This window comes from Oncorhynchus mykiss, chromosome 4, assembly GCF_013265735.2.
Source record: "Oncorhynchus mykiss isolate Arlee chromosome 4, USDA_OmykA_1.1, whole genome shotgun sequence".
Lineage (NCBI taxonomy): Eukaryota > Metazoa > Chordata > Actinopteri > Salmoniformes > Salmonidae > Oncorhynchus > Oncorhynchus mykiss.
Genome location: NC_048568.1, coordinates 24,089,634 through 24,117,604, shown reverse-complemented (window position 1 = coordinate 24,117,604; position 27,971 = coordinate 24,089,634). Strand labels below are relative to the sequence as shown.

The 27,971-nt window shown below is 43.2% G+C and overlaps 1 protein-coding gene across 2 annotated transcripts in view; it reads right to left on the bottom strand.

Annotated features, from left to right (window-relative positions):
• tulp4a (TUB like protein 4a) overlaps positions 1-27,971 on the bottom strand; it is a 55,695-nt gene that overhangs the window by 20,945 nt on the left and 6,779 nt on the right. For both annotated transcript variants that reach the window (XM_036975984.1, XM_036975985.1), the window contains exons 3-5: positions 7,755-7,883; positions 7,011-7,172; positions 3,117-3,297 (exon numbers count right to left, since the gene is read on the bottom strand). In XM_036975984.1, the coding sequence (XP_036831879.1) occupies positions 3,117-3,297; positions 7,011-7,172; positions 7,755-7,883 (472 nt within the window). The remainder of the gene's footprint in view (positions 1-3,116; positions 3,298-7,010; positions 7,173-7,754; positions 7,884-27,971) is intronic.

The window sequence follows — 27,971 nt, the reverse complement described above, 5'->3', positions numbered from 1 at the left end:
GACGACGTGTAACAGCACCTGCACAGGATCGGTACATCCAAACATCACACCTGCGGGACAGGTACAGGATAGCAACAACAACTGCCCGAGTTACACCAGAAATGCACATTCCCTCCATCAGTGCTCAGACTGTCCGCAATAGGCTGAGAGAGGCTGGACTGAGGGCTTGTAGGCCTGTAAGGCAGGTCCTCAACAGATCACCGGCAACAACGTTGCCTATGGGCACAAACCCACCATCGCTGGACCAGACAGAACTGGCAAAAAGTGCTCTTCACTGACGAGTCACGGTTATGTCTCACCAGGGGCGATGGTCGGATTCGCGTTTATCGTCGAAGGAATGAGCGTTACACCGAGGCCTGTACTCTGGAGCGGGATTGATTTGGAGGTGGAGGGTCCATCATGGTCTGGGGCGGTGTGTCACAGCATCATCGGACTGAGCTTGTTGTCATTGCAGGCAATCGCAACACTGTGCATTACAGGGAAGAAATCCTCCTCCCTCATGTGGTACCCTTCCTGCAGGCTCATCCTGACATGACTCTCCAGCATGACAATGCCACCAGCCATACTGCTCGTTCTGTGTGTGATTTCCTGCAAGACAGGAATGTCAATGTTCTGCCATGGCCAGCGAAGATCCCGGATCTCAATCCCATTGAGCACGTCTGGAACCTGTTGGATCTGGGACCTGTTGGATTGGAGGGTGAGGGCTAGGGCCATTCCCTCCAGAAATGTCCGGGAACTTGCAGGTGCCTTGGTGGAAGAGTGGGGTAACATCTCACAGCAAGAACTGGCAAATCTGGTGCAGTCCATGAAGAGGAGATGCACTGGAATACTTAATGCAGCTGTGGCCACACCAGATACTGACTGTTATTTCCTTTGTTCAGAAACACATTATTCAATTTCTGTTAGTCACATGTCTGTGGAACTTGTTCAGTTTATGTCTCAGTTGTTGAATCTTGTTATGTTCATACAAATATTTACACATGTTAAGTTTGCTGAAAATAAACGCAGTTGACAGTGAGAGGACGTTTCTTTTGTTGCTGAGTTTATTTTAACTGGTTAGCATCCTATTGATGAATTGAATGTCCCAAATAAAAACATGCCTGTACTTCTCACAGAAACCACTTCCATGTCACAATTTTCCCACACAACACCTTCCCTGGTTGACACTACTTCTGCTCAACAAAGAAATATAATTTGTCTCGTCACAATCTTTTAGGTCACTTAATTTTTTAAAATATATTTAGGTAGGGTGGCATTTTACCCCAAGTTACCCGACAATTGTCCTGGGTTGCATTTAGCCCCACTCTCCCCTATGCACTCACAGTGAATTGCAGAGCAGTAATGTGCTTAACCATGCCTCTGCTAAAAACACCAGGTTTAAAATGGTGCAGTTCGCCCATATTTAGGAGTTAAGAAATACATAAAGTAGGAATGGAAAGCTGGAAGATCCCCCCCCTCTTTTTAACAAAGGCCATTAAAACGTCTGTTTCCCCCGCGACAGCAAGAATTGTTGTGCACTGACTGCTTGTTAGAATGCATGTTTCCCTCCCTATGGCACTCGTAACTTGAATGAGCCTCAAGAGGAATATTTCTCTCGCAAAGAACATACAACAAGCCAAATAGGTAAACAGAAGCTATTCTACTCCAGTGTAGTCCGATTTTTCTATTCATTACTCATTTTGTTTGCAGACAAAAAGTAAATGTGGACTGTTCTAGCATCTTCAAAGTGTACCTTCGCAGAAATATTTAATGTTGCATATTTATTTTTTTCCCACATGGCAGCAATAATTTTGCCGTGGCACAGAGCCACATGTAAATGACTGCAGCGAAAAGACTGAATTGAAAGTAACATTTAATTCTATGTGACCTGAAAGCCATATGGTTGGGGTTATGGGTTTTGGAAGTTCACTCAGAATCCCATTCGTTTTTTGATAGGGCTGCACTGAGCCACCATATAAAACATGACATTGGGGGCCATATTATCCATAAATCAGTTTCCATGACAAAGGCCCAGACTGGCGGTCACTAGGGTGGCAGTGTGACGCACAACCAGGGGTCCGGTGATGTGTGACTTTGACAGCTGTCCGCCACCGTCCCCAAAACCAAGTCAGCTATTAGGACCTCCTTTGTCAAATATCAGCCCTATGTCGCACACGTCCTCCCCGCGCCCACTGTGTCCCCTACTCTCCTCACTCCTTACTCTGCTCTATCCCTCCCTCTTCTCGTCTATCTGTTCCCTCCCTCCGCTCGGTCACACTCATTTGTTTTTAGTGGCCTCTTGAGTCCCTGTCCCCTACTCCCCCACAGTCTGGGAGTGGATTGCTTTAATAGACTGAGCTCAATGCAGTCCAATGATCACGGTCCCATTTCCTACTGTTAATTAGTTGGCCCACAGGGAGTTACAAAGCAGTGTGCATGTGAAGTGAGTGTCACAAATGACATACATGTCAAATAATTTAAAAGTTAAATTCTATATATAAACTATGAAGCATTAGGGATCCAATGTCAACATTTTCATACACGTTTCCTAAAATTGGATGTTGGGGTTATATTGCTTCAGGGTCACTTCTCTCAATCATACCCCATTTGACCTTTCTTAAAAACAGGGCATCATAGCAGGTCACTGGAGGAGAGATATAATGTAAAAATTTGAGAAAGAGAGGAGGAAAAATTAGAGGAGAACAGATGGCCACACATCTGCTTTCATCTGCACAGAGGGAGGTACCCAGCTGGACCCAACGCGTCCCTGGAATTCTGCTCCCAACAGGCATCGTGTCTTATCAACGAACCTAAACCTATTACAGATTCAAATTGTATTCTATGGCGGATTAATCTCTCATGCTGTGTACTAGTATTTCTGTCCTGCCAGATTAGTAAATCATAACCCTGGTGAGGAGACAGGAAGACAACAGATTGAGAGGAGAGTGCCTGCTGTGACCCTAGGCTGCCTGTTACTGTAGCTTGAAGGGGGGCATAAACAGAGGATTCTGGAGGGAGAGGATTTGTACCTTTCAGGTTTGGGAAGGGGGGTGGACTGTACCTGCAAAGGTGTGTGGGTAGGGCCTAAGGGGTGTAACTGGGGCGTAGATTGGGTAAGGATTGTAAGAGTAGTGTACCTTGTGGTGGTGTGTAGTCGTCAGAGTCTGTGTCGCTCTCGCTGCTGTCCTCCACCAGGAAGCTGGGGTAGTTCCATGACATGCTGACAATGCCGTCTGACTCGTGCAGCAGGATGTGGGCCAGCATGCGCCCGTGGCAGTCCATCACGATCACCTGGCCGTCCGCAGTACCAAACAATACCTGCAGGGGGAGAGACATGACAACACAGTTACACAGAACCAGGGAGGGACACCAATGGTTAAGTCATCTTGGTCCTAGAATCTGGAATAGAAAACAACTTTTATTGTCCATATGTTACAGCGAACAATGGACATGTGTCTTGGCCCTAAAATCTAGTATAGGATATTTCTGTCTACTAAAAATAATGAAAGTGCAGCGCTAGAGAGACGATCAGCTGGAGAGACAGAAACAAACTTTCCAACAAACTAAACTGAGCTGACATCGTGTCAGAGCACAGACAAACAAACAAAAACACCTCCCTAAGACAGATCATGCAGATAAGCAGTCCGACTTGGAGCTGGGCAGCAGCGAGTCCGACTTGGAGCTGGGCAGCAGCGAGTCCGACTTGGAGCTGGGCAGCAGCGAGTCCGACTTGGAGCTGGGCAGCAGCGAGTCCGACTTGGAGCTGGGCAGCAGCGAGTCCGACTTGGAGCTGGGCAGCAGCGAGTCCGACTTGGAGCTGGGCGATATGGCCAAAAATCCATGTCGTACTAAATTGCCGGAATAGATGCGATTATAAACTGGGTGGTTCAAGCCCTGAATGCTGATTGGCTGACAGCCGTGGTATATCAAACCGTATACCCAGGGTATGACAAAACATGTATTTTTATTGCTCTAATTACATTGGTAAACAGTTTATAATAGCAATAAGGCACCTCTGGGATTTGTGGTATATGGCCAATATACCACGGCTAAGGGATGTATCCAGGCACTCTGTGTCGCGTCGCGCATAAGAACAGCCCTTAGCAGTGGTATATTGGCCATATACCACACACCCTCGGGCCTTATTGCTTAAACAGAACGATACGTTTATAACATTTAAGTGCACCAGTTTATATTCCTTTAAACTACTACTCCAAGTTTGATGGTTGTAGCCATATTACCAAACGTATTTCATTTCAAACTTTTCTAATATAGGATACTTACCGTAATAATAAACGATATCAGCAAAATGCCTGCTCACCCCAAATGGTGGAACTAAAATACTGTGGCTGTGGAAAAACACTTTGTCTTCCTTCCATCATGATCACAGAAATGGTTAGAACCTGGAGTTTTTCCTGGTCAGGTAAGATCACATTATCAGGAAAAACTACTGACCCTAGTCAGTGACCACTTTCATTTTAATGTTCATAAAGAAGCAGTGTCAAGGATTTAAATGTATGATGCGTTACTGTATAATACATAACAAATAACAGAGCATAATACATATTATATATTAATATAACTAACAAATATACATGAATATAGCATGTACAGAATCAGTCAAAAGTTGACAGCTACTCATTCAAGGCTTTCTTTTTTTAACTATTTTTCTACATTGTAGAATAATAGTGAAGACATCAAAACTATGAAATAACACATATGGAATCATGTAGTAACCAAAAAAGTGTTAAACAAATCAAAATATATTTTAGATTCTTCAAAGTAGACACCCTTTGCGTTGATGACAGCTTTGCACATTCTTGGCATTCTCTCAATCAGCTTCAACTGGAAAGCTTTTCCAATAGTCTTGAAGGAGTTCCCACATATGCTGAGCTCTTGCTGGCTACTTTTCCTTCACTCTGCGGCCCAACTCACCCCAAACCATCTCAAATTGGTTGAAGTCGACTGATTGTGGAGGCCAGGTCATCTGATGCAGCACTCCATCACTCTCCTTCTTGGTCAAATAGCCCTTACACAGCCTGGAGTGTGCTGGGTCATTGTCCTGTTGAAAAACAAATGATGGCGTATTGCTGAAGAATGCTGTGGTAGACATGTTGGTTAAGTGTGCCTTGAATTCTAAATAATTAGCAAAGCACCCCCACACCTCCTCCATGCTTCATGGTGGGAACCACACATGCGGAGATCATCCTTCCACCTACTCAGCATCTCACAAAGACACGGCGGTTGGAACCATAAAATCTCAAATTTGGACTCATCAGACCAAAGGACAGATTTCCACCTGTCTGATGTCCATTGCTCGTGTTTCTTGGCCCAAGCAAGTCTCTTCTTCTTATTGTTGTCCATTAGTAGTGGTTTCGACCATCTCGGCCTGATTCACACAGTCTCCTCTGAACAGTTGATGTTGAGATGTTACTTGAACTCCATGAAGCATTTATTTGGGCTGCAATTTCTGAGGCTGCTAACCCTAATGAACGTATCCTCTGCAGCAGAGGTAACTCTGGGTCTTCCATTCCTGTGGCAGTCCTCATGATAGCCAGTTTCATCATAGCGCTTGATGGCTTTTGCGACTGCACCTGAAGAAACTTTCAAAGTTCTTGAAATGTTCTGAATTGACTGACCTTCATGTCTTAAAGTAATGATGGACTGTTGTTTCTCTTTGCTTATTTGAGCTGTTCTTGCCATAATATGGACTTGGTATTTTGCCAAATAGGGCTATCTTCTGTATACCACCCCTACCAGGTCTCAACACAACTGATTGGCTCAAACGCATTAAGAAGGAAAGAAATTTCACAAATTAACTTTTAACAAGGCACATCTGTTAATTTAAATGTGTTCCAGGTGACTACCTCGTGTTGCTGGTTGAGAGAATGCCAAGAGTGTGCAAAGCTGTCATCAAGGCAAAGGGTGGCTACTTTGAAGAATCTCAAATATAAAATATATTTGGATTTGTTTAACAATGTATTGGTTACTACATGATTCCATATGTTAAACACGGCCCCCCCATCAAACCAAGGGGTCAGGTGGGTGTTACACAATGAGTGGTTCTGGAGCAAAACAGCTTCTGTGCAACATCAGGTGAGTAGTAGAGTATTAGAACTAGTTACCTGCTGGTCGTCAGGTGAGTAGTAGAGTAGTAGAACTAGTTACCTGTTGGTCGTCAGGTGAGTAGTAGAGTAGTAGAACTAGTTACTTGCTGGTCGTCAGGTGAGTAGTAGAACTATAGTTACCTTCTGGTCGTCAGGTGAGTAGTAGAACTAGTTACCTTCTGGTCGTCAGGTGAGTAGTAGAACTAGTTACCTTCTGGTCGTCAGGTGAGTAGTAGAACTAGTTACCTTCTGGTCGTCAGGTGAGTAGTAGAACTAGTTACTTGCTGGTCGTCAGGTGAGTAGTAGAACTAGTTACTTGCTGGTCGTCAGGTGAGTAGTAGAACTAGTTACCTTCTGGTCGTCAGGTGAGTAGTAGAACTAGTTACCTGCTGGTCGTCAGGTGAGTAGTAGAACTAGTTACCTTCTGGTCGTCAGGTGAGTAGTAGAACTAGTTACCTTCTGGTTATCAGGTGAGTAGTAGAACTAGTTACCTTCTGGTCGTCAGGTGAGTAGTAGAACTAGTTACCTTCTGGTCATCAGGTGAGTAGTAGAACTAGTTACCTTCTGGTCGTCAGGTGAGTAGTAGAACTAGTTACCTTCTGGTCGTCAGGTGAGTAGTAGAACTAGTTACCTGCTGGTCATCAGGTGTGTAGTAGAGTAGTAGAACTAGTTACCTGCTAGTCGTCAGGTGAGTAGTAGAGTAGTAGAACTAGTTACCTGCTGGTCGTCAGGTGTGTAGTAGAGTAGTAGAACTAGTTACCTGCTAGTCGTCAGGTGAGTAGTAGAGTAGTAGAACTAGTTACCTGCTGGTCGTTAGGTGAGTAGTAGAGTATTAGAACTAGTTACCTGCTAGTCGTCAGATGAGTAGTAGAACTAGTTACCCTCTGGTCATCAGGTGAGTAGTAGAGTATTAGAACTAGTTACCTGCTGGTCATCGGGGGTCCAGATACCACAGGTGATCTGGCTCTCCAGGTTGATCTCTGATGACCAGTGTCTCTGGCCGCTGACCGAGCCCACCAGGACAAAGCCATCACGGTAAGAGATGAGAGCCTGGGTACCGTCATGAGACCAGGTGAAGTCACTCACCTACAGGAAAAGAGGAGGGGGGGGGGGGGTTGCAGAGAGGACAGGTCAGATACTGTACTCAATGAAGAATTTCCATTGACCATACTTTTTAGCACAGGGCTGCATCTGAAATAGGACCCTATTCCCTATATCAGTGTTTTCCAGCTCCAGTCCTCGAGTATCCCCAATAGCAGGTAGCCTAGCAACAGCAGGTAGCCTAGTGGTTAAGAGCGTTCGAATCCCCAAGCCGACTAGTTGAAAACTCTGTTGAATGAGCAAGGCACTTAACCCCAATTGCTCCTGTAAGTTCCTCTGGATAAGAGCATCTGCTATAAGACATAAAATATAAGCACACATTTTGTTGTAGGCCCAGACAAGCACACCTGATTCAACTTGTCATTAAGCCCTCAATGAGTAGAATCAGGTTAGCTTTTCCAGGGCTACAAAAAAAGTGTTCTGTTGGGGGTACTGGAAGACTAGAAATGGGGAAACACTGCCCTATATAGTGTACTACCAATGGCCCCTATTTGAGAATAGGGTACCATTTTAGACCAGGAATAGGCTTATTCCGTGTCCAGGAAACTGGCCCATAGTGTATCCCACCTGAGCCCCGCGATCGTTGACCAGCTCCACAGACCAGCGGCCCTCGTACTGGATCCACACAAAGATCCCTCCGTCTGTGTCACAAGTGGCCAGTTTCTGAAAGGGCTCGTTCCATCGCACCAGGACCACCTTGAGACACACACCACAAGACAGGAGAACTCAGAATCACATGAGCACCATTTCTCCAGAGAGCCACATTTAGACACTGGAATAAAATACATCAAAGTGTGTTAGTCTAATTTCACCAGTGACGTAAAACAAGTCCTAATATCCTGAGTGTCTTAGATAATGAGTTTCTATCAATTTCCACCTCCTTTCATCATGCTGAGCCACTCAGAAGCAGAGCGAGGCAGAACAACTTCAGTGTCTGTCTTCTGTAACACGCTTCAACATGCTAACTCTCAAGTTATACTCTATACTCATGAACACCAAGCAAGGGGGACCATTTGCACCCCACCTGCCCCCATCCAGAACTTCACTCAATCTGGAGAGAGGGCTGAGTGATGGGGGGGTGATGATGATGGAGTGGGGACTGATTAGCTACTTTGGCTGAAGCGCTCACAGAAAGGGGGAAGAGTGTGAGGGAGAGAGAAAGACAGAGCGATAAAGAAAGAGATGGAGCGAGTATGAAAGCGTTAGTAGATGTGAGTAGGAGCGGTGCAGCTTGATGACCACAGAGTCAAAATGGATGATCCCACTGGCAACAGTGAATCACAGATATATGGGCTTTTGCACTGACCCAGATGTCACTGAATAGACAGAGCTGTACGGCACTGTATCTGCGTCACGGCTCTGACCTTTAGGTAGTAACTCTGAGGAGGAGAGGGTTGGTGAACGTGCGACCGATGGTGCGTCTGCTTTTGTCTCATTCTAATCCTCGTCTTTCTCTCCCTCTAGTCTGTTTCTCTTACTCTCTTCATCTGCCTCCCCATCATCTATAAGTACCTAGGTGTCTGGCTAGACTGCAAACTCTCCTTCCAGACTCATATCAAACATCTCCAATCCAAAATCAAATCTAGAGAGTCTGCTTTCTATTTCGCAACAAATCCTCCTTCACTCCCGCCGCAAAACTTACCCTAGTAAAACTGACTATCCTATCGATCCTCGACTTCGGCAATGTCATCTACAAAATAGCTTCCAATACTCTACTCAGCAAACTGGATGCAGTTTATCACAGTGCCATCCGTTTTGTTACTAAAGCACCTTATACCACCCACCACTGCGACCTGTATGCTCTAGTTGGCTGGCCCTCGCTACATATTCGTCGCCAGACCCACTGGCTCCAGGTCATCTACAAGTCTATGCTAGGTAAAGCTCCGCCTTATCTCAGTTCACTGGTCACGATGGCAACACCCACCCGTAGCACGCGCTCCAGCAGGTGTATCTCACTGATCATCCCTAAAGCCAACACCTCATTTGGCCGCCTTTCCTTCCAGTTCTCTGCTGCCTGCGACTGGAACGAATTGCAAAAATCTCTGAAGTTGGAGACTTTTATCTCCCTCACCAACTTTAAACATCTGCTATCTGAGCAGCTAGCCGATCGCTACAGCTGTACATAGTCCATCGGTATATAGCCCACCCAATTTACCTACCTCATCCCCATTCTGTTTTTATTTTATTTACTTTTCTGCTCTTTTGCACACCAGTATCTCTACCTGCACATGTTCATCTGATAATTTATCACTTCAGTGTTAATCTGCTAAATTGTAATTATTCACTCCTATGGCCTATTTATTGCCTACCTCCTCATGCGTTTTGCACACAATGTATATAGATTCTTTTTTTTCTACTATTGTTATTGACTTGTTTATTGTTTACTCCATGTGTAACTCTGTGTTGTTGTCTGTTCACACTGCTATGCTTTATCTTGGCCAGGTTGCAGTTGCAAATGAGAACTTGTTCTCAACTAGCCTACCTGGTTAAATAAAGGTGAAATAAAAAATAAAAAATGAAAACCCACGTTGCCATCCTCCCTCACTCTCTCTCTATGCATCCAAAACACACTTCTTTCCCTACCTCAATCTCCCATTCTCACTCCCTCTGTTTGTCTGGTCTTCTGTAGCATGACTGCCTATTCCCAGAGGTATAATCCCATGCTTGGTGCACCTCTCCACAGACCCAAAGCACGTGGAAAACACACACACACACACAGGCTTTATCAGGGCTTACACTGACTGCAGGCCCATCAGATCAGCTCCCCTATGGGCTCAGACCTAGATTACCCCGCTAGGCTCTGTCTCTCTCCATCACTCTCTGCACTCCTATATAGCACAGGAACCACTTTCACTATAACACACTGTGTACTGTCACAGGTCAGAGTTGAAAACCTGTTCTGGGGTCATGACCTCCGCTCAGATACAACTGAGAGACAAGATAGGCAGAATTATAAAACAGATCTACAGAACGTGCAGATTAAGTCCCTGTCCAAGCAAATGCACTGTGTCAAACACACCTTCAAAAAGACTGAAGAATAAAGGATGTATTCACCAGCTGTCATCAGCCCTCCCAAACACAGTGTTGTTAGTATTCATTTGTACATACATAAACCCATCATCTCCACCTCCAGCTGGGCACAACAGGTGAGCATCTGAACACCCATCCCTTCTACAGCCTCTCCTCACAGCCTAAAGCCTGAGTAATAAGGGGTCCACTACGCTAGATTTACAGTGCTCTCCCACCCACTCACTCTGGCATAAATCCTTCTGCAGTACTATAGGCCTGTCCCCAGTACACACCCACAGGGGAGCCACAGCACAATGAGACCAGGCCTGCTGCTTTAGGGCTGGAGATAGAACTGTAGGTCCTTATAATGATATGTCTCTGTAGGGCAGGCCATTCACACACAGCTGAAAGGACCCCTATACATCATCAGGCTATAAAGTCACCAGGTGATGTGGGGGCATCAGGGCAGGGAAAGAAAGCTCATTAGGTTTTCACCGTGATGATGACACTTTCTAGAGGCACGACCAGACTACACAGACAAGGGATGAAAAAATAAATAACCAGACTGTTTTTCTAAAGGCTAGTCCAACCATTTTATTTTGGCCTATAGCCTGCTGCCACTGCACCGTCTACAACCTCACTGAAGCGAAACGTATTTGTCGGCCTGCATTATACAATCTATTACTGCAGTAGTCAGGGGCACAGGCCTGTACCCCTTGATTAGATGGGGAGGAAATACAAATACAGAGATCCTGATAACAGCTTTGGTTACACACACATATACAGTACCAGTCAAAAGTTTGGACACACCTACTCATTCAAGGGTTTCTTTATTTTTACTGTTTTCTACAATGTAGAATAATATTGAAGACATCAAAACTATGAAATAACACATATGGAATCATGTAGTAACCAAAAAAGTGTAAAACAAATAAAAAATATATTTTATGTTTTAGATTCTTCAAAGTAGCCACACTTTGCCTTGATGACAGCTTTGCACACTCCTGGCATTCTCTCAAAAAACGTCATGAGGTAGTCACCTGGAATGCATTTTAATTAACAGGTGTGCCTTGTTGAAAGTTAATTTGTGGAATTTCTTTCCTTCTTAATGTGTTTGAGCCAATCGGTTGTGTTGTGACAAGGTAGGGGTGGTATACAGAATATAGCCCTATTTGGTGAAAGACCAAATCCATATTAAGGCAAGAACAGCTCAAATAAGCAAAGAGAAACGACAGTCTATCATTACTTTAAGACAATCCGGAACATTTTAAGAACTTTTAAAGTTTATTCAAGTGCAGTCGCAAAAACCATCAAGCGCTATGATGAAACTGGCTCTCATGAGGACCGCCACAGGAAAGGAAGACCCAGAGTTACCTCTGCTGCAGAGGATAATTTCATTAGTTACCATCCTCAGAAATTGCATCCCAAATAAATGCATCCCAAATAAATGCATCCCAAATACATGCTTCACAACATCAACTGTTCAGAGGAGACTGCGTGAATCAGGCCTTCATGGTTGAATTGCTGCAAAGAAACCACTACTAAAGGGCTCCAATAATAAGAAGAGACTTGATTGGGCCAAGAAACACGAGCAATGCGCAGGTGGAAATCTGTCCTTTGGTTCAATTAGTCCATATTTGCGAATTTTGGTTCCAACCGCTGTGTTGCCGCATGTATGGTTCTCACCGTGAAGCATGGAAGAGATGGTGTGATGTGTGGGGGTACTTTGCTGGTGACACTGTCCGGCACACTTAACCAGCATGGCTACCACAGCATTCTGCAGCGATACGCCATCCCATCTGGTTTGTGCTTAGTGGGACCATCATTTGTTTTTCAACAGGACAATGACCGCAAACACACCTCCAGGCTGTGTAAGGGCTATTTGACCAAGGAGAGTGATGGAGTGCTGCATCAGATGACCTGGCCTCAACCCAATTTAGATGGTTTGGGATGAGTTGGACTGCAGAGTGAAGGAAAAGCAGCCAACAAGTGCTCAGCATGTGGGAACTCCTTCAAGACTATTGGAAAATAATTCCTCATGAAGCTGGTTGAGAGAATGTCAAGAGTGTACAAAGCTGTCGTCATCTAGGCAAAGGGAGGCTACTTTGATGAAACTAAAACATAATATATTTTGATTTGTTTAACACTTTTTTGATTACTAGATGATTACATATGTGTTATTTCATAGTTTTTATGTCTTCACTATTCTACAATGTATAAACAGTAAAAATAAAGAAAAACCCTAGAATGAATAGGTGTCCAAACTACTGACTGGTACTGTATACACACACACACACACACACACACACAAGGAGAGAGCGTGAGTGTGCGTATTTAGCCCTGTGTGGGGCTGGGGGGATTAGTGTGAGCTGGTCAGGCGGCCTGAGGGGGACAGCTGAGTGCCTGGACCGCACCGTGACGCAGCGATTTAGGGGATCAGACGTCACATGGAGACAGACAGGATCAGACTTGGCAGCTACAGAACTCACAGGGCCCAGGGAAACAGCGCACTAAAACAGGACAGCCCCAGATACAGGCTAAACCAGCACAGTAGCCCAACTTTCCCTGTCCGGGGCCCTTACAAGGATTCTCATTTAAAGGGCAGGAACGGGCATACCAATGTACAACCAGACAACACAAATATTACTACTAGGATATATACAGTGAGCACCAAACGTATTGTGACATGTTGTTTTGGCTCTGAACACTTTGGATTTGAAATGACAACAATGACTGAGGTTAAAGTGCAGAATGTCTGCAATAATTTGAGGGTATTTTTATCCATATCGAACTGTTTCGAAATTACAACACTTTCTGTATATAGTCCCCCCATTTTAAGGGAACAGTAATGTAATGTGACAAATTCACATGTATTAAAGTGGTCAAAAGTTTAGTATAAATATCATACCCCCCCCAAAAAATGCTAACCTCCCTTGTTATTGTAATGGTGAGAGGTTAGCCTGTCTTGGGGGTATGATATTTGTTTGTCTATAAATTTCTCACTCATTAATCATGATTCATTCAGGATTATCCGTAATCATGGCAGGATCCACATTAATGTAGAAGTGTCTAGAAACATTATTCTTAAAACGGGAGGTCTATGTACAAAAAGTGAGGTAATTTGTCAAAAGGTTCACCTGATATGGATTAAAAAAAAACTGAAATGAAAGGTGACAGTCTGTACTTTAACCGGAAGGTTGCAAGTTCAAACCCCCGAGCTGACAAGGTACAAATCTGTCGTTCTAACCCACTGTTCCTAGGCCGTCATTGGAAATAAGAATTTGTTCTTAACTGACTTGCCTAGTTAAATAAAGGTTAAAAAATGTAAAATATATATTTTTTTAACTCATAGACAGTGTATAATTTCAAGTGCTGCAGTACAGCGCCAAAACCAAAAATGGCACTGTCCCAATACTTTTGAAGCTCACAGTAGCTAACATTCAATAAGTCTGTTCACAAAATATAAAAACATAAAATAAAAAAATACTTTCTCTGCCTCTCCCACTAATAACGGCATTCAGGTAACAGAGAGGCGCCAAGTTCAAATCCCCTTAACACTAATATCCTGACAACTGCAGGCCATTGACCACTTTTATCTGGAAAGTTGGCAGCAACAGCTGACAATTGGCAGGCTGGCAGTGAGTGTCATTGTGGCCCTGGCCCCTGAATGGCCCCTGCCTGTGACTCAGGGACCCAGCAGAGAACCAGCAGGGACCCACGGAGGACCCGGCCAGCTTTACTGAGGTGGCAAATCAAATAAAGGGACAACTGTACCATGCATTGCCCCAGCAGCCCAGTCAGCAGAAGGGGAGAGGACACTTGTACTGTAGAAATACAATGAATAGAATGGGCATCCCCATTCAACTTTCCAGGGTTAGAGGTTCCAAGCCATCCTATTCATTATATTTCTATGACTGGTACAACCAGTAGAGGAGAGGAGTGAGGACAAAGGTCTGCTGGATCCAAGGTTGTCAAGGTGGAGGGGAGTGTTCTTTATACAGGGAAATGGAGATGAGGGCAGGTTCTGCTGATGTGCAAAAAGGCATCTTAGAACAAACTGAGAACAAACTTATCCAGCTGTGCCAAAGGGAGTACACTGAGTGTACAAAACATTAAGAACACCTGCTCATTCCATGACGGACTGACCTGGTGAAAGCTATGATCCCTTATTGATGTAACCTGTTAAATCCATTTCAAATGAGTGTAGATTAAGTGGAGGAGACAGGTTAAAGAAGGATTTTTAAGCCTCGATACAGTTGAGACATGGATTGTGTTTGTGTGCTATTCAGAGGGTGAATGGGCCAGACACAAAATGTAGGTACCTTTTAACTGGGTATGGTAGTAGGTGCCAGGGGCACTGGTTTGTGTCAAGAACTGCAACACAGCTAGGCTTTTCACTTAACAGTTTCCCGTGTGTATCAAGAATGGTCCACCACACAAAGGACATCCAGCCAACTGGACACAACTGTGGGAAGCATGGAAACAACATGGGCCCGCATCCCTGTGGAACGCTTGACACCTTGTAGAGTCCATGCCCTGACAAATTGAGGCTGTTCTGAGGCCAAAAAAAAGGGGGTGGGAGGGGTACAAATCAATATTAGGAAGATGTCATTGCCCTTAGGAGCTGATCAGTATAATGTTTTTGCCCCTGATAGTCATTACTGGATTGGGGGAGCGTAAACTGATCCTATATCAGATCCAACTCTCTGGGCCTGTGTTAACATTCTGTTCAGGTTTTCAGCAACATTTAGATAATTACAATCAGCACCCATCTAGGAACATTTAGGCCCACCCACAGCAATAAAGACATGCACTGCATAACAAAGACAAACCATGTTAAAGAGGTGGTTGTCCAAAAACTTGCAACTCAGTGACAGAAGAGCGTTCTCCTCAGTGACCCTCTCTGTGATGGGAACGCGAAGGGCAGACCGCCTGAATCAGCCAGCACACTACAAAAGTAAAGACGCAGTCAAGCGTCTTACAGAATACCGACAGAGCAGACATGTAGAGAGAGAGAGGGACACACACATATACACACACACACACTCCTCCTTTGCCCCAGCTCTCCTCTGTCTCAGTGTCTGACGTGACATTAAATCAGACCCGGAACTCAATTAGAGAAAAACGCTGTGCTAGGACCAACGTAGGGGCGGGGGGGGGGGTGATTTGCGGCCGGACACCAGAACAGGACCTGGAGATATTTTATGGGAAGATGAAGCGTTGAGTAGGGGCTTTATTAAATATCGATATCTGATAATATGACACAGACGACTGGTCCTAATGGAAGGTTAGGATGAGTAGAGGAGTGGCCACTCGCAGACTAGTGGGATTTGCCTGGTTTTACCATGGAGTTGGCAGGGTTTCCGCTATCACTGCATAGGCGGCGCAAGACCCCCTTCAAACACACATATCCCTGCACCTGAGATGAGACGAGTGTGAACTGCATAACAACGTCCTCTCCAGGGATAGATTAGCAGCTAAAGCGGTCACTGGCCTGTGACACCAAACACAGCACACGCCACTGAGGCCGGGGTCACTCACTCTCTTCCTTCCTGAAGGGGCTCTGGAGTAATAACAGAGGTAGAGGCATGTAGGGTTGGGCGATGTCAACTTTTCTCCTATCGTGATTATGTACCCGTAAAACATTGTGAGATATATGATTATTTCAGCCCCATTGGCCACTGCCCCCCCCCCCCAAAAAAATTAATTGTTGGTGAAAAGAATAACAATAATTAACAAAACCTCAGCTAAAACAACAGTTGGGCTATAGCACGAAATCTAATGCAACTTTATGACAACACCTTCATAGGCTAAAATATTTTGGAAATAAGCTACTGTTCATAACTTCAACTTGTCTTAAAGCTAGTATGATAGGCCAGTAGGAGGAATGAGGATGGGTTATTGGCGATTTGGCTTTCAACCTCGCATGGATCATTTCTTTCTTAAGCTTTAAACTTGTAATAAAATAAACAATTCTATAGGCTTTTGATATTGTTTGATTTGTCTCATTTTCATTGCTCTGGCTACTTAAGTTTAGGCTATTCAAATCTCTTTCTGACTGGACATTTTGCTGCTTTGGTGGGCTTCTCCGCTCTGTCTGGCCTACATTCCTCTCTTGTGGTCTGTAAGCTATATTAAAACATATTTATTGAAATAGGCTACAGCAAATAGGAATAGGCAAATTACTCAGAACGTCACTTGTGCGCTACCAAGTTCAAATAGGCTAAACCATCATCTGTCACCATCACCTGCCAATTCATGATGTCATCACTGTCGACAACTGATGTCTATCATCTATCATGTCTAAGATCGCCCAACCCTAGAGGGATGTAGAAAACAGAGGGGTGCTCAAAAGACATGAGGGGAGAGCTGCCGGAAAGAGGAAGACAGGTTATGGGAGGAAAGAGAAGGAGGGGGCAGTAAGCAGCAGAGAGGGGTGTCAGAAGACATGAGGGGAGAGCTGCCAGAAAGAGGAAGACAGGTTATGGGAGGAAAGAGAAGGAGGGGGCAGTAAGCAGGAGAGAGGGGTGTCAGAAGACATGAGGGGAGAGCTGCCAGAAAGAGGAAGACAGGTTATGGGAGGAAAGAGAAGGAGGGGGCAGTAAGCAGGAGAGAGGGGTGTCAGAAGACATGAGGGGAGAGCTGCTAGAAAGAGGAAGACAGGTTATGGAAGGAAAGAGAAGGAGGGGGCAGTAAGCAGGAGAGAGGGGTGTCAGAAGACATGAGGGGAGAGCTGCCAGAAAGAGGAAGACAGGTTATGGGAGGAAAGAGAAGGAGGGGGCAGTAAGCAGGAGAGAGGGGTGTCAGAAGACATGAGGGGAGAGCTGCCAGAAAGAGGAAGACAGGTTATGGGAGGAAAGAGAAGGAGGGGGCAGTAAGCAGCAGAGAGGGGTGTCAGAAGACATGAGAGGAGAGCTGCCAGAAAGAGGAAGACAGGTTATGGGAGGAAAGAGAAGGAGGGAGCAGTAAGCAGGAGAGAGGGGTGTCAGAAGACATGAGAGGAGAGCTGCTAGAAAGAGGAAGACAGGTTATGGGAGGAAAGAGAAGGAGGGAGCAGTAAGCAGGAGAGAGGGGTGTCAGAAGACATGAGAGGAGAGCTGCCAGAAAGAGGAAGACAGGTTATGGGAGGAAAGAGAAGGAGGGGGCAGTAAGCAGCAGAGAGGGGTGTCAGAAGAACATGAATGGGGAGCTACAAGAAAGTCACAGAAAGCAGGTAGAAACCGAGAGAGAAGCAAGAAAGGAAAGAGGATAGGCAGAGCTAGAGACAAAAACCCCCCTGAAGTCTGAAAAGCAGCCAAGCTTATGCCCGTAATATGAAATGGAATGACTGTGTACAGATATAAACCTTGATTCAAAGCAGGGTACTGCCAGAGACCTCACAATACGATACTATGACAATACTTTGATGGCCATATGATATGTATTGTGATTCGATACTGTTATTTTATTGCAATTTGATGTTCCAAACATATTGTTTTGGAACACCTTCCTAATATTGAGTTGCACAACCTTTTGCCCTCAGAACAGCCTCAATTCGTCAGGGCATGGACTCAACAAGGTGTCTAAAGCATTCCACAGGGATGCTGGCCCATGTTGACTCCAATGCTTCCCACAGTTGTGTCAAGGTGGCTGGATGTCCTTTGGGTGGTGGACCATTCTTGATACACACGGGAATCTGTTGAGCGTTGAAAAACCCAGCAGCATTGCAGTTCTTGCCAGAAACAAGTGCATCTGGCACCCTCTACCATAACTCATTCAAAAGGCACTTAACACTTTTGACTTTCCCATTCACCCTCTGAATGACACACATACACAATCCATGTCTCAATTGTCTGAAGCCTTAAAAATCATTTTTTAACCTATCTCCTCTCTCCTTCATCTACACTGATTGAAGTGGATTTAACAAGTGACATCAATAACGGATCATAGACTAACCAACTGAAAGCTATGTCATGGAAAAAGCAGCAGAAATAAGTGCTGAAAACATGTTGGCTAACTATTTAAAAAGAAGATGGAGAACAAGCTATAGAATTCAAAATACCGTAGTTTGTAGCAGGTACAGTCGTCTTGCGCCAACTAGCTATAGTTAAAAATAATATATATATATATATATATATATATATATATATATATATATATATATATATACACACCATTTAAAAAAAATAAATCAATACATCTGCCTCAAATATCAATATAATATAATATAATTTCCCCTCCCCATCACTACCATGCATCCATTAGGACCGATTAAGACTATGAACTAGACCCATCTAGTGTATCATACCATAGTAAAGGCTAAAGAAGAGAGGGCAAAGGCACAGAGAGAGAGAGAGATGTTATTCAGGTTGCAAATATAAACATTCTGTTACCAGCATTATTCTGTACAGTTTTTGCCATAACCTCAGATCTGTAAACTAAGACCAGTTTGTGCAGTGAAGAGGCTGGTAAACAGGTAGCAGAGGAAGCAGTGTCCCCAGGGTCTGGTAGTATAGGTAATAGTGCCCCCAGGGTCATGTATGTCTCTCTGTAGAATGCTTGGTCTGTCTGAAACATGCAATCACACGACATAACACTGGGCTCAGGGCAGGCATGTTGAAAAACAGACTCCAGACTGAACCCATGGGTACTGGCAGGTGTGTGTGAGAGTGTGTGTCTGCTCTTTGTCTACTGCTGCAGAGGGGCTTGAGATGGTGTGTCACACTTCAAATACCAAAGTTAACACACACCTTGCAGCCTGGTGTGCCTCCATAAACCTTCACTTCGGAGTCTGTAGTGATGTCCACAAAGGATTTTTTTCTAATTTCTTATTTTTAGCCCCAAAAGTAAAACGGGCCCCTTGAGATTGGCACTGGTAAGGTTCCTACATCAGATCAAACAAAGCACACACAAAATAGAACAAAAAGCCAAGGCTGTGTTGTCATCAGAAGGACTGATAAGACTCCCATTGGGATTATAGGCCTACTGCTACATTGGAATTCGATTGACAGTCATAACATCTATTTTTATCATTTTTATATTAAAATACAGACACTCCCACTATAAAGGCGCTGCTTCTTTTGAATTGTGTTTTAAAATTAGTCTCAAAGCAGACAGTGTCGCTGCTAATAATAAGCTGTTTTATGGTCTTGTCTATTTGGATAAATCTGGGCTTTTTGTTTTGGTTCAAAATGGATTTGCAGTGAATATGGTGGTTAGAACAGATTAGAAGAATCCATTTTACTCCATTATAAACACACACACATCCCGTGATGACACTCAATGAGGTGGACATGGAACATCCCAAAATCAAGCTGACATGAGAGGACTGAGGACCTAGCATACACCTGATGAGACAGCCCGATGGCAATAAAGCAAAATAAGGTTCATGACCAGAAATGAACAGATAATCACATTATCTACCCCTTTACATCTCCCTGTGTGTCTGTTTTACATCTCCCTTCAACTATCACTATCTTGGTTTCTCCCTCGCTCATAGAAACAAGTTGGCTGCCCTGCACAGACTTCTACTTCCATCTCCCTCACTCCCTCTCTTTGAAGTGACAGAGCCTGTGCTCAAGCCACAACTGATGCAATCACCAGAGCAAGTGTCTCATCCCTGGATCTTGATGCTTTTTCTCTGGCCTGCAAACAGACTCTCTTCCCCTTTCTCGCCCTCTGCCCCTCCCTTTTCTAACACCTAACTCTTCTAACTTTTCATAATTATCTCCCACTCAGTGGCCCTCTATCCCCCTCTCCACTCCCACCTCGACTTCTCTCCGCCCAGCCAGCTTAGGGTAAATAAACAAACATTAAATCTGGGAGGTGGGAAAAATATGATGACTTTGCCATTACCTTGACATGACTTCTTCAGACACTCATATTCTTAAACCTAACAATAGGTGTGCAGCCTCTCCTCTCCTGCCAGCTTAAAGAGATTCTCCGATATTTTTGTATACTTTTTAACCAGTAGTTCTGAAAGTAGCACTGACTCACAAGCCAAAAGTGGTCCCTGTAAAGTGTATCATGCCACATACAGTGCCTACAGAAAGCATTCACACCCCTTCAATCATTCCAAATTTGTTGGTGTTACAAAGTGGGGTTAAAATATATTTCTCATTTTTTGTCAATGATATACAGATAAAAAAATAAATACAATTTAAACAAAATGTTTGAATGTATAATAGCTTGATGAGCTAAGTATTCAATCCCCTGAAACAATTCATGTTAGAATCAACATTGGCAGCAATTACAGCTGTCTTTCTGGGTAAGTCTAAGAGCTTTGCACACCTGGATTGTACAATATTTATACATTATTAAAAAAATATATGTTCTTCAAGCTCTGCCAAGTTGGTTCCTAGAGAGCTATTTTCAAGTCTTGCCATAGATTTGAAGCAGATTTAAGTCAAAACTAACTAGGCCACTCAGCAACACTCATTTGGCCTTATGTTTTAGGTTATTGTCCTGTTGAAAGGGAAATGTCTTCGTGTCTGTTGGAAAGCAGAATGAACAAGGTTTTCCTCTAGGATTTTGCCTGTGCTTAGGCTGGACAAAGTAGAATTTTACTGTTTAACGTATGACCCACCTTACCGTTCTCCACACCCCGCAAAAATCAAAATCAAACGGAATGTGTTTGACGTGATGATGCGCCGCCGAAAACAGTTAGCATGGCCAGCAAAGTACATCGCCAGTGGCAGGCATGCACACACTTCATGCAGATCAGCAGCTCCACAATGATGTGACCAACTTGCTCCAAAGTGGGGGCTTTTTGTGGAAGCCAGACAGGACAAGGGGGATGTTGTGAGCAAAGTTACTGGGCTAGAATTTAGTCAAGCTTGCTCTTTATAGATTTATGCTTCTAATTGAGCATGTTATACAAAAACATTTTTGACGATAGGCTATACTCTATGGCTGGATTTGTATTTTTCCAATAATACATTAATTTGGCAGACCTAACTTAATTGACCCTATTTCTACAAGGCCTAGTCTATGAGAGGCCTAATCATATTTCTATGGATATTTTGTTAACGCCTATAGGAGAGATAGATAGATAGATAGATAGATAGATAGATAGATAGATAGATAGATAGATAGATAGATAGATAGATAGATAGATAGATAGATAGATGATAGAGATATATATATATATATATATATATATATTTTGACATTTTGTCTGTCATAGTTGAAGTGTACCTATGATGAAAATTACAGGCCTCTCATCTTTTTAAGTGGGAAAACTTGCACAATTGGTGGCTGACTAAATACTTTTTTGCACCACTGTATGTGTGTGTATGTATGTATGTATGTATGTATGTATGTATGTATGTATGTATGTATGTATGTATGTATGTATGTATGTATGTATGTATGTATGTATGTATATATATATATATATATATATATATATACATACATACATACACACACATACAGTGGTGCAAAAAAGTATTTAGTCAGCCACCAATTGTGCAAGTTTTCCCACTTAAAAAGATGAGAGGCCTGTAATTTTCATCATAGGTACACTTCAACTATGACAGACAAAATGAGAAAAAAAATCCAGAAAATCACATTGTAGGATTTTTTATGAATTTATTTGCAAATGATGGTGGAAAATAAGTATTTAATTGTAATATGATTACAATTGTTTGGCAATCAATCTTGAATTAGATTTAAATGACGAGAATAGATTTTTTTTATTTATTTTTTATTTTTTTTAAATCGGGAATAAATGAACTGTCACAAGTTATACTTCCCACTGTGTTTAATTTCTCATGGTTATAACAACATTGTAACATCTTCATTCTTTTTAAGAAAACTACAGTATTTTTCACATGGAATAATATAACTCTTGAAGCTCACATTAGGCCTAGGGCCTGCACAAGTGTCTAGGACAATGTGGTAAAGTACTGTTATTCCTTATCCACTTAAAATGTTTTTATTTATTGTTTAATTTAAAACATGAAAAAATATTTGCTCGCTCGCCACACTTTTCTAGGGAAAATCCATTAAACAATTTTGACTGGCCTTAGATATATTACATTTATTTTTTTCATAAACTCCCTAGTCCTTGCCGATGACAAGCATACCCATAACATGATGCAGCCACCACCATGCTCGAAAAAATTAAGAATGATACTTGGTGATGTGTTTGTGTGTTACCTCAGGCCACTACTTCACCATCACATATTTACAATGCAACATCCATGCATATGTGTGTGTAGAGTGTGTCTTATGTGTATGCGCCTGTATGTCTCTTCACAGTCCCCGCTGTTCCATAAGGTGTATTTTTCTTTTTTAAATAAATGTTTTATCTGATTCTACTGCTTGCATCAGTTATGTGATGTGGAATAGAGTTCCATGTAGCCATGCCTCTATGTAGTACTGTGCACCACCCATAATCTGTTCTGGACTTGGGACTGTAAAGAGACCTTTGGGGACATGTCTTGTGGGGTATGCATGTGTGTCCGAGCTGTGTGCTAGTAGTTTAAAACAGACACCTCAGTACATTCAGCATATCAACACATACAAAAAAGTAATGAAGTCGATCTCTCCTCCACCTTGAGCCTTACATGCATATTATTATGGTTAGCTCTCTGTGTACATTTAAGGGCCAGTCGTGCTGCCCTGTTCTGAGCCAATTGTATTATTTTCCCCGAGGTCCCTTTTTGTGTCACAAGACTGAACAGTACCCCAGGTGCGACAAAACTAGGGCCTGTAGGACCTAGCCTTGTTGATAGTGCTGTTAAGAATGTAGAGTAGCGCTTTTTTATGGACAGACTTCTCCCCATCTTAGCTACTGTTGTATCAACATGTTTTTACCATGACAGTTTACAATCCAGGGTTACTTCAAGCAGTTTAGTCATCTCAACTTGCTCAATTTCCACATGATTTATTACAAGATTCAGTTGAGGTTTAGAGTTTAGTGAATGATTTGTCCCAAATAGAATGCTCTTAGTTTTTGAGATACGTAGTACTAATTTATTCCTTGCCACCCATTCTGAACCTAACTGCAGCTCTTCGTTAAACTTTGCAGTGATTTCACTCGCTGTAGTAGCTGATGTGTATAGTGTTGAGTCATCCGCATACATAGACACACTGGCTTTACTCACTTTACAAAATTCAAAAAAGTACAATGCTTCATAATTTCATCAGTTATACTTGGATGTGTAGAGTCAGCGTTTGCTGCTGGCATGTCATGCCTAAGTTTGCTAATCTTGCCAATGAAAATCATTAAAGTAGTTGGCAATATCAGTGGGTTTTGTGATGAGACATCTGATACAATGAATGATGGAGCGGAATTTGCCTTTTTGCCCCAAATTTCATTTAAAGGTGCTCCAAAGCTTTTTACTATCATTCTTTATGTAATTTCTCTTTGTTTCATAGTGCAGTCGTTTCTTTTTATTCAGTTTAGTCACATGCTTTCGCAGTATGTTTACCAATCGGTTGTGCAGCCAGACCTATTTGTCATTGCTTTGCCTCATCCCTCTCAACCACATAATGTTTTTCCTAATCAATCCACAGGGATTTAACAGTTTTTAACAGTAATTTTCTTAATGGGTGGGTGCTTATTAGTAATTTCATAAAGTGTGTCAAGTGCAGTGTCTGGTTGCTCCTTATTACACACCACAGACCATAAATATTCTTTACATCAACAACATAGTAATCAATACAAAACTTGTATGACCACAAACACCAGATTAGGTCCATCCTTTGGACCTTTTGTTTTCCTAGACATGGCTACTATATTGTGATCACTACATCTAATGGATTTGGATAATGCTCTAAAAGCACATTTCTGCAGCAATGGTAAAGATGTGATCAATACATGATAATGATTTAATTCCTGTGCTGTTTGTAACTACCCTGGTCGGTTAACTGATAACCTGAACCAGGTTGCAGGCACTAGTTACAGTGTTGGATTTCCCCCAAAGATAATGGTTTGTATTCAGTACATAAATTTTTTTTAAATTGCCAAATTTATTGCAGTTTTACTTTTGTGCCTTATTGCAAACAGGATGCGTGTTTTAGAATAATTTTATTCTGTACCGGCTTCCTTCTGTTCATTCTGTCAATTAGGTTAGTATTGGGGAGGATAGGGATGCACTGACATGACATTTTTGGCCGATACCGAAATCCAATATTTTCCTTGCCAAAAAAACAATACAGATAACTGATATAAAACATTTTTTGCTGCCTTTTAAGCATTCTAGTACAGTTAAATAGTGCACACACACACACACACACACATACACAGCGGTCTATGGCACTGAATCTCAGTGCAAGAGGCGTAACTACAGTCCCTGGTTCAAATCCAGGCTGTATCACATCCGGCCGTGATTGGGAGTCCCATAGGGTGGCACACAATTGGCGCAACGTCGTCCGGGTTTGGCCGGGGGTGGCCGTCAATGTAAAAAACAATTTGTTCTTAACTGACTTGCCTAGTTAAATAAAAGGTTACACACCAAAAAGTTATTTTGTTGGCATTTACGTGTGTCCCCATTACCAGTAAAATATAATCAAAATCTATTTATTTCACTAACTTGCTGTGTTGTTTTGTTGTTAATTTGTTCAGTCGTTTCATTCTCAACCAGGATTTCATCATACATGTCAAGCAGTGGTTTTAGCTCTGTCTGTCCATGGCCTCTTCTGTCGTGGGTCCTCTTCCTCGGTGCTCACTGTCACTGTGTCCGTTTCCATCTTATCCAGCTGTGTATGTAACATTTCACGTAAACCCTGTTTCTTGTCTGCATCGAAGTAGCGGTCCTTGTACCTGGCATCGACCATGGTGGCGACACTAAAGAGGCTCAGACAGAATGTCACCGAATCTCTTGTTCACAGTCTCGAGTACTTTTGTAAGTTTTAACCCCACGGTCTGTGTTGGCAGTTGTTGATCAGGAGTTTCAATGCCACGACAGAGGGTATCACGTTTCAAACATGTTCTCAAATGCCATTGAAATGGCAGCAGTGGTATGAGAACCAGCACATTCTTGAGCATGCAATATGCCTTTCCTCAGTATGAAATCCTCATCAACCCACTGTGCTGTCAGACTCAGCATGCTCATGGGGCTGGTCCAAATGTCAGTAGTGAAGCTAATAGCAGTGACGCCCATAGCAAGTAGCTCATAGATGCACAGTATTGTTGAAACGTACAACTCCGGTAGGGCAACATCTGAAAAATAGTGTGTATCGGGGCACAACCAGACGGTGAAAGCCAAGATCATCCACGACAGAGGACGGTTGATTGTCATGGGCAAAGAATTCCATTATCTAGGGCATCAATGGATTTCACCTTTGAGTTGTCTCACTGAAATGTTCTTACTCTTTCAGATGACTGCTCAACTTCTTGTTTAATTGTTGGAAGTGTGCCCTTAGTACTTTTCTGTTTTTGTTCTGTGTAGTCATTACATTAGCATCATTTGTTCTGTGTAGCATCATTTGCTTTTTGTGGTGTCATCACATCATCTACTTACGTTATACAGGTATGCACCGTTAAACTAGACAGACATCAGGCCGATGCCAACGTTGGCATTTTTAGATAATATTGGCATATTCCGATATGCTCACCGATATATCGTGCATCCCTAAGGGAGGAACTACAATGTATTTGATCCATCCTCAGTTTTTGCCTATCACAGCCATTAAACTCTGCAACTGTGGGGTTGTGCAACTGTGTATCAGGCTGTAACACAACAAAATGTGGAAAACGTCAAAAAAGTGGTATGAATACTTTCTGAAGGCATTGTATGCGCAACTTCTCATGGCTTTCTCGCTCTGCTGTGTCCACTGAGCCATTGGACCTGCCCCGCAACCCTCATTGGATAATGCTGAGCAGGCCTCTTGCTAGCTGTCACTCAAATGCAAGGAGCTGAAGCTTAATGGCTAGAACTAAAATTGCTAGGGGCTGGCCCACATGAGGGGAAATGTAGGGAATATGGCACAGCACAGCTTCAGGAAAAGTTGCTTTCAAACTATGGATTTTGTGGCCAATTGAGGTAAGACAGTAATTCTGCTCATAGATTACGCATGTATGAACTGCACATTGACACATCCTGTCCAAAGCGGGAGATTTAAAAAAACACTGTCACCAAAGTACCGGAGCATGTCTTTAAAAGCGTTTCTCTTCATTCCCTGCGACCCACTCCTGTCCAGGATCCAAACAACTCATCCATTCAGATGGCAGAAAACACTGAAGGACTAAACTACCCATAACTGTCTGCTCTGGTGATTATGACCAATCTAATCTAGTCTGTCATAGTTATTGACCTTGGCTGTTCTGTTTGAGCTCACATTAGATTTTGGCCTATTCTATTCTGTGAGGTGTCCTATTTAACATGAAGGTACATCATTACCCATGCTGACAAAGTACAGCGGCACGGATGCCCTTCCCATAACTGCTGATAAAGTGGATTTCCCTGTTCAGGCCAGCAGCCAGTCGCATAAATATAGAGTGGAGACCCTGGTCAGTTGGTCATGGGAGTGGGTTCCCTCCTCTCTTCACTACTCAATAGAGCGTTGATGTTATGTGAGTAAGCACATTCGTCATAACCTGATAGAATTCATTAGGCAAACTCATTTCCACACTGTCAGAGACACCGAATTATGCGCCCGGCTACCAAATTATGGATTTTACATTTCCCAAAGCATATGCCAGCAGCATACCACCCTGCGTACCACTGCTGGCTTGCTTCTGAAGCTAAGCAGGGTTGGTCCTGGTCAGTCCTTGGATGGGAGACCAGATGCTGCTGGAAGTGGTGTTGGAGGGCCAGTAGGAGGCACTCTTTCCACTGGTCTAAAAAAAATATCCCAATGCCCCAGGGCAGTGATTGGGGACACTGCCCTGTGTAGGGTGCCGTCTCTCGGACGGGACGTTAAACAGGTGTCCTGACTCTCTGAGGTCATTAAAGATCCCATGGCACTTATCGTAAGAGTAGGGGTGTTAACCCCGGTGTCCTGGCTAAATTCCCAATCTGACCCTCAAACCATCACGGTCACCTAATAATCCCCAGTTTACAATTGGCTCATTCATCCCCCTCCTCTCCCCTGTAACTATTCCCCAGGTCGTTGCTGCAAATGAGAACGTGTTCTCAGTCAACTTGCCTGGTAAAATAACGGATAAATAAAAAAATAAAAAATGCTTATTTATTGCTTTATATGAAATATGGTCTGGGGAAGGATATTACAGACTTCATTACTAGAGAAAGGGGGAACTGTTGTTTTGGATGAACATGTACTTGGATGAACATGACTGGAAGTGGGTAAAATGAGAATCAACCAAAATCCCTTAAAAACACACACCTATTGCAAACCTAATTCAACAACCTCATAAAAAAACATTTTGTCAGTTTAGGTACTTGGAGCTAGATGGCTGCATTCCCACGGGCCCCGGCACAGATCATTGCAGCGAGGTCAACATTTTTCATGCTGCATGCGGGCGGTCAGACAGACAACTTTGGGATGAAAATATTTTGTTGTCGCCGCAGATTAGATTACACAGGATAGGTGCAGTGAAATGTTTTGTTTTACAGGGTCAGCCATAGTAGTACGACACCTCTGGAGCAAATTAGGATTAAGTGCCTTGCTCAAGGGCACAGACAGATTTTTCACCTTGTCGGCTCGGGTATTCAAACCAGCAACCTTTCGGTTACTGGCCCAATGCTCTAACCCAGTGGTTCCCAAACTTTTTATAGTCCCGTACCCCTTCAAACATTCAACCTCCAGCTGCATACCCCCTCTAGCACCAGGGTCAGCGCACTCAAATGTGTTTTTTTGCCATCATTGTAAGCCTGCCATACG